We start from the raw sequence: 12,990 nt of genomic DNA, 5'->3' as shown, positions 1-12,990 counted from the left end.
CTAACGTCATTAAAATCTGCTAATTTACCGGATTTTACCTGCTTCGTATCCAAGATACCTGCTTACGTAGACTCAGTCAGAACTCCAACAACTCTAACGGCCTACGTCCTGCAAATAACTTCAAAGAAACGGTCACGCCCGTATGGCGTACAACTTCCCTGGTAGTTGCAACCATACCCCCTACTTCTAATACAACCAAAGAAAAGCCCACTTATATATATATATATTGAACATAACTAATTAATGTATTTTTCTTATATATATATATATATATATATATATATATTGAACGGAACTAATTAATGTATTTTTCCTATCTTACATAAAAATAAAAATAAATTATGCGCAGATTTGAAGGGGGGGGAAAGGAAAAGAATAGTGTGAACTGGTTGGGTAGTTGCCACGTCACTAATCTCTGCCCCACCCCGTTGATTCGGCCACGTCATCGGCGCTCCATCCCGCCCGAAGCAGCGTCAACCCCAGGAGCCGCACGTGCCGCATAACGCTCGGTCTGTCATTGATCACAGCCCCCCGATAGCCACTCCCCGCATTCTCACCGCCGTCCGATCCCATCAACCTCATCTCCCGCACCTCCTCCTCTCGCCACCCCGCTTCCCTCAGCCGTCTTCCCATCTCCACCAACCGCTGATCCAGCGCACGTGTTAGGGCTCTCCCCCCGCACGTACCGCCATCTGCGATCTCCGTCCACACTTCCACTCGCCTTGCCGACTTGCCCGCCCACGCTGGCACGGCGCACCCGCCCCCTCGATTGAAAAAGTTGGCGAGGTCGATCGCAGAGCACCTCACCTCTCCAACGCGTACCGAGAACACTGGGTTCCCGGCGAGGGCCGGAGCAGAGGGCAAGTAGTAGTGGCGATAGACCGGGACGAGTAGCGGTGCCTGATCCAAGACACTCCTCGCCACGCAGGCACGATCGGATCGAGACTCAGGCTGCGGGCCAAAGATGGCGCACCAGAACGAGCCCTTGGAGGCGGAGTCGATCACGGTGGCGCTTGGGAGGGCGAGGAGGACACCGATTTGCTCAGGCGAGGCAGCGCGCCAGTTCGGGAAGCCGGCGCCGACGGGGAGGCCTTCCCTGAGGATGGATCGGAGGTCAGGGGGGAAGACGATGCCGTAGGTGGACTCAATGGCGAAGAACTCCGGCTCGGAGAGGCCGGCGTCAATGGAGACGCCGGCAGCGCGGAGGCCCTCTATCACCTCCTTGGCGTAGGCGGCAAAGGAGAAGCATACTCGCCTCTTTCGATCGGCAGCGAATTTTTCTGCCGTGATCATCGGAAAATGTTCGAAACGTTAAGAGTAGGGAGAGTGCGTAGACTTTGAAGGGAAGTATATAGCGAGGAGATGATCATAGGACGCGTGGCGAGCGGAGAAGGGAGGAAAGGCGGGGCAGGCTTAATTGTTAAAGAGCGAGATCGAGGAGAAAGAGAAAGAGAAGGAAAGATCTTTGTATTCACTTTTGCGATTGATTGTGGAAGAGGGGAGGAGCCCACTTTTGCGTGATTTGGGCCATGGAAATACCGGAAAGTGACCGAGAAAAACGAGGATTTAACTGACTCAGGTATATGTACCAAAATTTGTCCTTATTCTTCGTCGGAATGGTGGAGAAGGTTGGGTTGCATAGTTTTGTCATTTCAAATGAGAGCGACACTTTAGACTTGTCCCCCGCCACCCCTCCCTCCTGATCCGACGCGATAATTTTCAATAAGGTGACGACGACTCTTAATCCATCCTAATCGAAATAAATGTTAATTTCTAAATTTTCTTTACAAAATAATTCCTTTTTATCGATTATGCTAGTAGGGTTGGCATCGTAATCAAATTTGATCTATAATTTATGCAGTATATCAAATTGGACACCGATATTTATTCTTATATAATTTTATTTTATTTTTTCAGAAAAAAAAAATCAAATGCGAGATATTTCAATCAAAGGTTAATAAGCCTTATGCACAAATGAGAATAGGAGATAGCTTAAACTAGCCCCCACAACTCGACGAATTATAACGATACAATAACTAAAATGTTGTACCAAATATAAATAGTATGTCAAAAATAGCAACAGAAGTAAAACACACGCCATAATTAATAGTGGCCCAGAGGTCAAGCTACCAGCGGCATCGTGACGATGATTGTTGGTCCAATTCAGTTGTGGAGCACACCTAAATTTAAAGAAATAAACAAACAAACACGAGGATCAATGGTGGCGGGGATGGAATGGACGCAAATTAAGGTGATATGGCAATACCAACAAACCTAACCCAATTATCAAAATCAAGTCTAACCATTGCTATGAACCTCTATCGTGGATCGAGCCTAAGCCAAGGCCAAAACTAATGTGAGACTGTAGATAGACACCATGGCAAGTGATGGCCTGTAGAGAGCTAGACAGTGAAAAAGTGCGTCAAATTGCTCATCTTTTATGACTCGAAATGATTCGTCGGAGAGTAACTGAGACATTTGGGAAACATATTAGCACTTGGCTAGTGCCTAGGAACCCGTGCTGCTATATCAAAGAAGGCAATAATAGCAATTGGCAAAAATATTGAAGCCCAAGTCACAAGTTAATGCAGAGAACAGAGAAGAGGAGAGAGGGTCGTGGAGGAAGAGGACAGCGACGAAGGATGAGAGAGGAAAAAGGGGGGGTGGGGAGAGAGGAAAACGTTGACGACAGCAAGATAAAGCTTTCTAGAAGAGAGAAGAAGATTGCAACTAAATTCTTAGCAAAGCTAGGTCCTTCTCACATTTAGAGAGTTACTTGTAAGAATTTTAGTATTCAAATCTATGAATTTGATAGATTTTGGATGGTTAGTCAGGTTGTTTTAATCTGCTACTTAACCATCCGTCGTAAAAAAATAAAATGCCACATGATGTGTTCATATAGCTGGAAAACTTGTCAGGTTTTTGCTTAATTTTTAGTATCACGATGGCCACTGGATGTAGCAGTTCAGAAGTTCCATTCATGGAATACAAAGTTATCAGACAGATGCAACGACAAATAGGTTGTACGGATTGATTGTGAGTGTCTTTAGATAATTTGAGAACACAGGTTGGTAGAAAGTTTGGGAAGGTGGGTGTTTCATTCCAATACTTTTGGTAGCAGCTAAATAAGTGGTTGCCTGCTACTTGTTCGGTTAAATGTCGATGTGGATTAGGCCACAGCCGATGCTGCCACACAAAATTCTGAGTGATACTTTCTAACTACTGCTAGGGTAGCCTCCGCATCATGCTACCTACCTGTGGTTTGATCTGATGAACTGCTCTTGAATGTTTTATGACTAACAAACTTAAATCCGGAGTTAGTATATTGTAGAGCTTTGGTCGGCTGGATTAGCTTTATTTGACCTGATAATAACTTGTATGGTTTCTACGCAGATTCAAGCATTTTAAATTTTAATTGGCTTGAAAATGCAACTTCTCTCGCTATTATTCATGTCATGAGTTGACGTGATTTTGTTATAAGAAGAATAAAGAGAAAAAAAATTCATATAATAGTTTTTTATTTACATTGTTTTCTCATTTAATATTAAAAATATTTCATCTTGAAACACAACTGAATTTTGATTAGGATAATGGTACCTCGTTGAGTTATTTCAAAAAAACTTCCTCCTGTTCTCTCGGCACAATGTTCCTCAGGTTTCTGAACATGGTCATTAGCTGTTTAACTCCATCATCATTATATAGAACTACTATTTCAGTTTAAGTACAACTATATTATGCCATGACTTAGAAAGTGTGTTCTGTCACACTTAACAACGCAGTCACTTCTTTTTGAACGAGTGTTGCCTTCCTTCCTTAGAAATCCATATTAATAATCTTTATACGTGTTGGACAGCCAACTTTCTTTGTTCTTATAATTTGAGGAGGGTTAACTCATTAATCACCTTAATTTTTATCGTGATTTTTCGGACACAGATATTTTTATTAATGATTGTCCTGTTTGACGGATCCGGATAAGCTAAACTCTGGAAAGAATACATCAGAAGTGAAACTCATCCGTTCCTCTTCTATTTTCCCCCATTCATGGACTGCAAACGCCCACTTATCCTTCCTATCCTTTCACGCTTCTTCACTCCGAGAGCGCGAGTACGAGCTCGAGTTCGACCATGGCGTCGATCACAGCGATGTGGACGACCACCGCCATCCCGATCTCCTACAAGCCCAAGAGTCCTCCTCCGTCTTCCTGGGCCGCAGGCACAAGTGGTGGGCTGACGGTCGTGTGTTCGTCGCGGCCCCAGAAGAAGGCGACGGCGCACCACATGAAGACGCGGCCGAAGAAGACGCAGCCGTGGGATGTCAAGCGCCGTGGACCAACCCCATACCCGCCCCTTCCACCTCTCCCTCCCGATTGGACCATCCTCTCCTCCTCCGAGGAGGCGACCCAAACGACTGTGGAGGGCGGAGAGGAAGTCTCTGCTGTTGCTCCTGCGTGAGACGCTCAATTTTCTTGCTGGCGATAAGGCCGATCTCTGCTTTTTACATATCGTTTCTTGGTTTTTCCTAAACAATTATTGCTGTAATGTTTCTGTTTGAAATGCAATTCTGCGCTGGGTTTCGCCTATTCGATATTAGGGATAAGGTAACGCCGTTGTTTGTGCGTCTGCTTTGATAAGAACGAAGACCACCAGGTGTTTGATGCTATGCTAATGAGACAGTTGCTTCTATATATATGCCAACGTATAATGTCCTGAACTTGTCCATTTATAAAACTCATATGTAAAACTTTGCACAGCTCGAGTGCTTACGGGAGGCACTTATTAGATCACCGGCTTGGAGTTGGAGGCCACATTCATAAGCATTTGACAGCATGGAAGCCGTTCTATTTAAAATAATTTCGAACTTAAAAGCCCCCTCGCAATTGTCACCCGAGCATGGTCGCTGATTGGTACTATACTCTGTTTTGCTTTGCTTGTATTGGGTTGCATTAGACTTTTGATTTACTACTTTATCACTACATTCTATGAATTTTATTTTTAGTTTGTAATGAATCAATCCTCTTCTCAGTGCTCATCTCGTATCCTGTCATCCATCTTACCATTGTGATATGCAGTTTTTACCTTCTTCTTTTCTCTTCCTTGGATGCATCATGAATCACATGATTCAACTATGTTCCTTGCTGTAACAGCAATAATATCCCATACTCAAAAGAAAGAAAATGGAGAGAAAGGTGGAATCGTTTTTTTCTCAATCGTTCATTGGCCGTTCGTGTGTCGCAAATTCTCTTTTAACTGCTCCTTCTACTTCCACTCAATCGCCTTCATATTTGTTATGCACCAGGCTGAGCGGAAAGCCTGTAAATGTGTGTTCATACCCTTGCATTTTACTAGATCCTGCGGCACTTAAAATAAAAGGAAAAGGTAATTTCAGAATCGAAATTTTATGATTAAATTCAGGCTACACGCCTAAACCCTCAGCTATTACGTTAGAAATCTAACAAGTTTAATAAGTCCTAAGGAAGTTGTAATTAGAAAAACAAACAACAAACTATAGTCCCTCCTATTATTAACCTTGTGAGAAATATTCAATGCTTTGAACTTGGTGCTCATCTCACCTTCACGCTTTATCGATCGTCGTTTCTATGAGCAGCTTTTATGCATGATTTTTGGAATCCAATTGCTTGGATGCCGAAGGAAATAAAAGCAGAATTAGTGGACATTAGAAGTGGAATACGGCTGAGCTTTTGATAGCGATCTTGCAAAGAGCATTCACCTTACAATTCAAATCCTCCTAACTATTTGGAGCTAATAAGAGTTCATATGACACATTGGGATTGAGGATTTTAAACAAAAGAATGAGCGATTTATCTACTTTATGTGGTCGCATACTCGCATTGTTCACATGATATAATCCAATATGTCAGACCCCGGCCCATAGTGACAGTACCGGTCCTAGTTATATATTGGGCCAATTCGCCATTGTCTCTCAGTTTAAAGCCCAACAACTCTTCCATTCACGATTTCAAGGCCCAGAAACTTTCATTCACATCCATCAGTTCGTTAGTACACGTGGTTGGCCACGCATGCTATATAAGATAATAAGAAGAACCGGGAGACGTCATCACCTATCTCGCCGCATGATGCCAAGGCCCCTTGTACCTGTCCAGGGCCCAACCCGGCCTATACGATTTTATGCTCCAACGAATAATCTAGCCGTTTATTTCCCTTGTAGTTTCATCGTACGGTTTTAGGTCGTTGTCGGACGATCAAATTATCCAACTTCCCTCGGAGCTCATCTCTCTTCTCTTTGTTTACTCTCCACCTCTTCCTCTCCCCTTGTCTCTCTCTCTCTCTCTCAAGCTCGCTGCGGTCACCTTCTATTGCTCGGTGTTTGGTCTTTTCTCTTCCCTTCTCCGAATCCTAACCCTTTCAGAAAAAAAAAAAAAATTAAAGTTTAAGGATGGCTTCTCTCCACCTCGCCAGATCAAGCCTCTCTCCGGCTATCTGCCTCCGATTCTCTGGCCAACCTCCCCGCCGCTTCTCCACCGCCGTCCTCCGCCTCCGTTGCCGCCTCCAGGACAAATCCGGCGGAGAGAAAGACGGTAGGCGAAATTTTCTATAAGAAGAGTTTGCTCCTTCCTTTCTTCTTTTTTTTTGTGATTTGAATGTTGTTTCCATTCTCAGGGGAGGAGGCGCCGGAGTCGTTGTTCATGAAGGAGCTGCGGCGGAGGGGGATGACGCCGTCGTCGCTGGTGGAAGAGAAGGAGATGGAGGTGAATGAGGAGACGAAGAAGAGTGGCGTGGCCTCGGCGGAGTATGATAAGGCGATGTCGAACCAGAGGGAGCGATCCATGGCGTTGAACAGCGAAGGCCTCGAGGTTGGTACTCCTATTGGTTCCTTCCCTTATTCTATCTTGTGAGTCCAATTTTATTTGGATTTGCTAAAGAAATTGGATTCATAGATTACTTCTCAGGAATGACACGAGCAATTTAGAAGTTGATTAATTATTAGGAAAAATGGGAAGACATTGTTGTAATTGGTTGAGTACCTGAGTTATCAGAATTTGATGTACAAATTAATAGATAAAATTGTGTAGATTGGCCAATATAGATAATTAACGATGGAATGCAGTTGTTGATTTGACTAGTTGAAGGGTGTATATAAAATAATTGGAGTGCACGCAATAAAGTAAACAAGTAGAGTACGGAATTGGACAAACTAGAACAGATGAGAACAAAAAATTGGAGATTTCTTGTTACATATGTCAAACGGAATATAATAAGATTGAGAAGCTAAACAATAGACACAAACAGAACAAATAACGTGTCAAGTTTGATCACTTATTGGCATGCTAAACAAAGGAATGGAGCTTTGTTTACATTTGCTTGCAAGGTGGGTTGCTTACCTTGAATTAGAAGTTAAGATGATAATACGAAAGGAAACATGTAGATTCTTCATCTGATAAGGATGTTCCGGTGTTCTCACTTGCAGCTTCTTTATGGTTATAACAGTTCAATTTTTGGAGGTTTAAAGAAATTCACCCTTCCGCTTTGCAGTCTCAGGCTCTCAGTGTATTTAGATATTTTGCTTTTAAGGCTTCTAGATTGCTAATTGCAGCTACTTCCATGATCTTCAATAGAAAGTGGCAGTTGCATCAATAGACTAATGAATCCGTGAACTCTTGGCATCAGAAATATAATAAGGTCCTGTTCTTAGCACTTTGTTAGATGTTTGAGAATCACAAGTAATAGTGTGTGTTAATCTACAAAAGTAATGGAATCCATGATGGGCTTGATACATATTCAAAATGACTAGGATGAAAATGAATCTTGATACAGCTTATTTATGCCTCAAAAGACGAAGAGAAATTCTTTATCACATTATTTTCTTCATCTATAGTATTTTGATGTCTAGATCACTTTTCAGAGGCTTCCTCCGAGCTTGCATGAGTTTGAACTGTAACCTGCATAACTCTTATGTGAAGTGGTAAGATGCTTTGGTGGCAAAAGGCTAGCCTTATTTTTGTCTGATGTTGTTTTCATGAACAAGTTGGCAAATACTCTAGAAGGTTCAAGGTTGTCAATTTTATTGGGCAGTCATAAGTCTAATCTCTTAATAAACCTCGGTAAGATGGCTAGGCTTTACATCCATGTAAAGTTACCAAAAATAAATCTCATTCCAAATCGATGTTGTGCGTTATGCCAAGCTTGCATGTTAGCTTGAAACATACTTGGTAGTGGAAAGTTTAATATAAAACAGCAAAGAATCACCAATGTGCAATTGATATGACTACTTGCATTCATCTCATTGAAGAAATTTTAGTTATCTAGAATGCTACATATTCTTTGTTAAGTAAGTCATTTCCAACGATAGCCGTGCCACAGGCATAGACCGTGTCGACCACCGACCTGCACTGCACGTGCCGTGGCAGTTGCTGATCGTACCGTAAGATGAGAGGAAAAAAAAAGATATTCACCTTCGCCTTTGCCCTTGCCGTTGCCGATCGCACTTGGGCGATGGTGACTGGCAACGGCGATTGGCAATGGGTAGCTCGATGACGAGGTCGACGGCTAGCGGCGGAACTATTAGGAGGGGTGCCATACGGCACCCCTCGTGCTATGTGCCGGTACGCCGCCGGCACGGCCACTGCCCCATGCCGGTCGGCACGGCCATCTATGAGTCATTCTTCAATTCATAATCCATTTCTCAAATTCTTGTTCCTGTGTTACGTGACACATTTTTATTTATTTGACTTGCAGTAATTTAGGTGCAGTATGAAATTCATGTTGTTTCATGTACGTACTTCCTAGATGCTCCTCTGAAAGCTTAAATATTTCACATATCATTAGTGTGCCTGCATGTTAGTATATCTTTGTTCTACGTGAATCATTCCAAATATTCTTGACAATGAGTACGCTGATCTTTGTTTTTGTTCCTTTTGATTGCCATGCCCACCTGCATAATACTAATGCATTTTCTTACATCAGGGTCTGATTCCACGAGCTAAACTTCTCTTATCTATTGGGGCCACATTCTTTTTGGGTTTTTGGCCACTGATGGTGATAACTGTTTCGCTTTTCTCAGCTTTGTACTTTGTAAGCCTTCATTCCCTGTTCTTTTCTTGTTTTCTATCCTCTATTCTGTTCACAAGAAATAACATGCAATTTGAAATAGAATACAGGAAGATCAAGCTTCCGTCTGAAATATGTAGATCGTTTCATATCTTGAGCATTAGACTAAATTTTGGTTACCTAGATGTAAACATCGCAATTCATTATGTACTAACTCTCTAAAGAAGGTCAGATTAGTGATACGAAAACATTAGACATACATCTTCTGAAAACTACACTACATCACATCAGTGGGTTTCAGAGAATCATATTAGACATTCCAGGCCCCCTGGTGCAGTCTGATGAAGAAGAGGCTAAAGATGGTTGTTTGAAGGAGAGATCAGCTGACGGCATATAGTCCCCTAGTAGTCCATTGGAAGAGCAATTGTCCCCTGGTATATCAATTCCAATTTTAGTGATCCTATAACGATTTTAACATATTGATAAGAACTAGAATTAAAGCCCTGCAAATAGAGATGAACATCATTTCTGCGTTAAAACATCATGTATAACCTTTTTGGATGTCTTAAAGGAAACATTAGACTGTGGAGTTCACACTATTTATATATTGATATCTAGGAAAGCAGAGAATGGAACTTCTGATGATTCATGACATGTAGCATTCCAAAATACTGATTTCCACACTACTGTATCTCAGCAAGGACTTCCTCAATTGAGTATCTTTTGTTTGCTATCTTGTCTGTCTATTTCTATCAGCCAGATTGTGAGACTCTTGTTTGTTGGATGCAGTACTTTGGGCCGAGTTTTGTCCATGACGCTAGCAACACGCAAGTATCACCACCACCATACATTGATCCATACAAACTTCTGGAAGATGAAAGACTCTCACAAGTAACTCCGAACGTGAAATAATAGTGTCCAATGTTCAAATATGCCATCAAAATGCAATTATGTAATTAAATATTTTCTTTACTTGCTGTAAATGTGAATCTAGCTGTAGGCTGATTATTTGACAATTCTCAAAGTAAAATATACAACCAATCTCAAAATTAGTTTGTCAATTACAGCTTGATTCCTTCTGCATATTAATACTTGTGGTCCTAACTCTTATCGAGGCATATACAAGTAACATGTGACAGTAGATGTCATGCGAGAAAATGGGGGAAAAATAAAAGGAAAATTGCTTCATCTTTTCAGCAGCAGAACCCCAAACAATAAAATTCCACACGCAGTGATCCTGATTTGTGCCAAATGAATACTATATTTTTGTTCCACTTTTCATCACCAGCCTCTGACTTTCTTAATTGTTGTAGCCAGCAATTTATCGCCAGCGACAGATCGCAAGTATCTGATAAAAGTAACTTTGTTGATCTTCCCTTCCTGTAGTGAAAATAATAATAATAAATTTAGACATCGCAGAAACATTCAGCAAATCTTTGTTTGTGGCATGTGAATTAAATTTGACTTGCAATAATAGTGCCTGAGATTGATAATTCTGTACCCACCTTATATCGATTAAAAGCTACCTGCAATGCTTGTACCCTTGAGGATGGAAGAAATCTTTCTATCTCTGCATAGAGCTTAGAAAAGCATAGACTTGCGCTGTTCTTTGTAGCTGAAGTGGCCAACCTCCAAGGCCCTGAAGAGTGCATATATGAGTTCTCACCTAAATCATTACCGAGTAAATGACATAGTATCATAGTAGAGAAAGGATTCAAATAATAATAATAATACCTTGCTGCTGCTTCACGCATTTGTAGCTCACAACATACTCAGGGAGAATGTGAGAGTTCATGTGCGTGCTCCAAACAACATACCATCTAGGGTTTGTAAGATCATCTACGCCGCTATCAAACTCATCACTGCTAGGATGGAACTGCGACGATCCTGCCTGAACTTTCTCCTGCTTCCCCACGATAACCCGGCACAGTAAAATGTGCCTCTCGCCCTTCTCGTCGGTTTCAGTTAGCAAAGAGCTGAGAGCAATTCAGAACATAAAGCTTTCAAGTAAAACATACAGATGTAACTACTTGATTGGAGAACTACTTGGATATAGGAGTATAGCTTACCTCGGATATGGAGAATGCGGTGGCGAGAGATGGACGCCGACACCGCGGGCATAACAACCCAGCACGTTGTTATTGGGCTGTCCGAAACCGTGAGCTAGAACAGCCGCCACATTATTCTCCGGCGCTCCGTACCAGCCAAATTTCACATTGGCATCACCCCGGATTGATCTTGTCATCTCAGATTTCATCTGAAAGGTTCTCGATCTGAAACACGCCGGCGGGACGGCATGCGAACATTTATGGATCGACGTGACGAATGTACCAGGATCAACCTTCCTCATCCCTGCAAGAAACAGCTTCTCCACAACTTTGTAGAATCTATCCCCTTCATCAAGCTTCACCACCTGGCTCCATCTTGGTCTTTCCATACCATGGGTGGTGAATGTCTCAGGACTCTCGCCGGATCCCTCCTCAAAAGAATCGACCAAATCTCTCTTCCGCGTGCTAGGATTGCTGATCGACGACGATGCCACCGCATTCGAAGAATTAGAGTCCTTGTTAGTTCTTATCTCAATCTGTAAACTAGGACAGGAGACATTCCTCTGCTCATCAAGACTTGGAAAGAAGCACTGGCCGTTGACATCGATCCAAGCGAAAGGATTCGCCTCGGACGTCTCCGATTCAGCATGAACCATCCGAACGAAGTCGAAGACATGCATCCTCCCATTAACAGGAACTTCCAAGACAGCCTTGCCGTTGGCAAACCCATCGCGCAAAACATCGCACACCTCGCATGCGAAGTCAACCCAGAAGCCATTGCTAAGGAAAAGGAACCTCGAAGGCTCGCCGCTCCTCCGAAACTTGTCGGATTCTTGAACCAAACTACTCGAGGAAGAAAACCCAGAAGCAAGATCCGATATTTGGGGCAAGGGCACCTGGATTCCCCAATCTTCCATGCGATTTCCGTCGGAACCGGCGATCTTGGACGTGAAGTCGGTGGAGGAGACGCAAGTTGCGGTTCGATCCATCGGTGATGGGGAAACGACAGAGGAGAACCGTGGACGAAGGGATGCGTTTCGAATTTTGCCGCCGTTCTCTTCCTCTACATTTATAGCTTTTACAAAATAAACCGACTTTATGAACAAGTAGGGTAGATATTTTATTTTATTAAATGCCGGTGCATTCTGACCTAATTACAGATGTGCCACGTCTTTGCTTGAGGGAGGGGGATGTCTCGATTGACTAGATTGCCCATGTTCTTATCTAAGTTTTCCTTGGGCAGCAAACCTTGACTTTGGACTTTGTAAATAATAATAATAATAAAGATATTTGTGGTGTAGTACTTGGAATGTAGCCATTCTCATCGTGTCACATGCAATGAACGCGCGTCGATAATTAAGTTCATGGCCAAGGATGGATTACAAAGGGGAAGAAGGAACAATCACAAGTCACAACGACAAAGTCATAATGGATTAATTTTAATCAACAAAAATAATGCAGTGATCAAGGTTTATAAATCGTCGTTGCATATGCATGAGGACGTCTCCAGTTTGGGCACGTAAGGGTCAGAAAGGTCATTTTGACAACTTAGAATGGGAAATGGGGGGGGAGTACGTGGGTTACTTGGACCAATTGGTTTGCGGCGTTTTAGAATTTTTGTTATTAAGACTTAGGGCTTAAGTTAACTTGGGGGAGGTGTCAATGAGAAGAGGAGGAGCCACACCTTTTAGCTTATCTTATAAGGTGGAATGGGGAATGGAGAGGGGTTTTAATGAGCTAGATATATGCGTCCTTTGCTTTGGGCCAAAGCAAAGAACATGGGGGAAAGAAAAGATTCAAAGGGAGAAGATGTCTTTGTAACTGGTGGACGAGGGCTTTGTAGATTTATAAGGTCAGATTTCCACCTAGTTGACGCTATAGACCCCACCCTTTTGCATTATTTATCTTCTCCCTTT

At 42.5% G+C, this 12,990-nt stretch overlaps 3 protein-coding genes across 4 annotated transcripts; 1 reads left to right on the top strand and 2 right to left on the bottom strand.

Annotated features, from left to right (window-relative positions):
* Positions 1 to 408: 408 nt before the first annotated feature.
* On the bottom strand, positions 409 to 1,293 carry LOC140773304 (uncharacterized). Its single transcript, XM_073115779.1, has one exon. The coding sequence runs from the start codon at positions 1,291 to 1,293 to the stop codon at positions 409 to 411; it is 885 nt and encodes a 294-aa protein (XP_072971880.1).
* Positions 1,294 to 6,193: 4,900 nt separating this feature from the next.
* On the top strand, positions 6,194 to 9,956 carry LOC140773518 (uncharacterized). Of its 2 annotated transcripts, XM_073116121.1 has the most exons (4): positions 6,278 to 6,556; positions 6,639 to 6,832; positions 8,943 to 9,050; positions 9,816 to 9,956. In XM_073116121.1, the coding sequence occupies exons 1-4, from the start codon at positions 6,415 to 6,417 to the stop codon at positions 9,936 to 9,938; spliced, it is 567 nt and encodes a 188-aa protein (XP_072972222.1). In that variant the 5' UTR covers positions 6,278 to 6,414; the 3' UTR covers positions 9,939 to 9,956. The 2 variants fall into 2 exon arrangements, with proteins under 2 accessions (XP_072972223.1, XP_072972222.1); XM_073116122.1 differs by lacking the exon at positions 8,943 to 9,050 and having other exon boundaries at positions 6,194 to 6,556; positions 9,816 to 9,955.
* LOC140773517 (probable inactive poly [ADP-ribose] polymerase SRO2) lies at positions 9,816 to 12,124 on the bottom strand. The gene is made up of 4 exons (XM_073116120.1): positions 11,096 to 12,124; positions 10,761 to 11,002; positions 10,532 to 10,665; positions 9,816 to 10,406 (listed from the first exon to the last, which is right to left on the bottom strand). The coding sequence occupies exons 1-4, from the start codon at positions 12,061 to 12,063 to the stop codon at positions 10,308 to 10,310; spliced, it is 1,443 nt and encodes a 480-aa protein (XP_072972221.1). The 5' UTR covers positions 12,064 to 12,124; the 3' UTR covers positions 9,816 to 10,307.
* Between the last annotated feature and the right edge of the window lie 866 nt (positions 12,125 to 12,990).

Source organism: Typha angustifolia, chromosome 13, assembly GCF_048772165.1.
Source record: "Typha angustifolia cultivar Huaian chromosome 13, ASM4877216v1, whole genome shotgun sequence".
Taxonomy (NCBI): Eukaryota; Viridiplantae; Streptophyta; class Magnoliopsida; order Poales; family Typhaceae; genus Typha; species Typha angustifolia.
The sequence above is the reverse complement of the archived record's forward strand: the minus strand, read 5'-3'. Positions and strand labels throughout refer to the sequence as shown.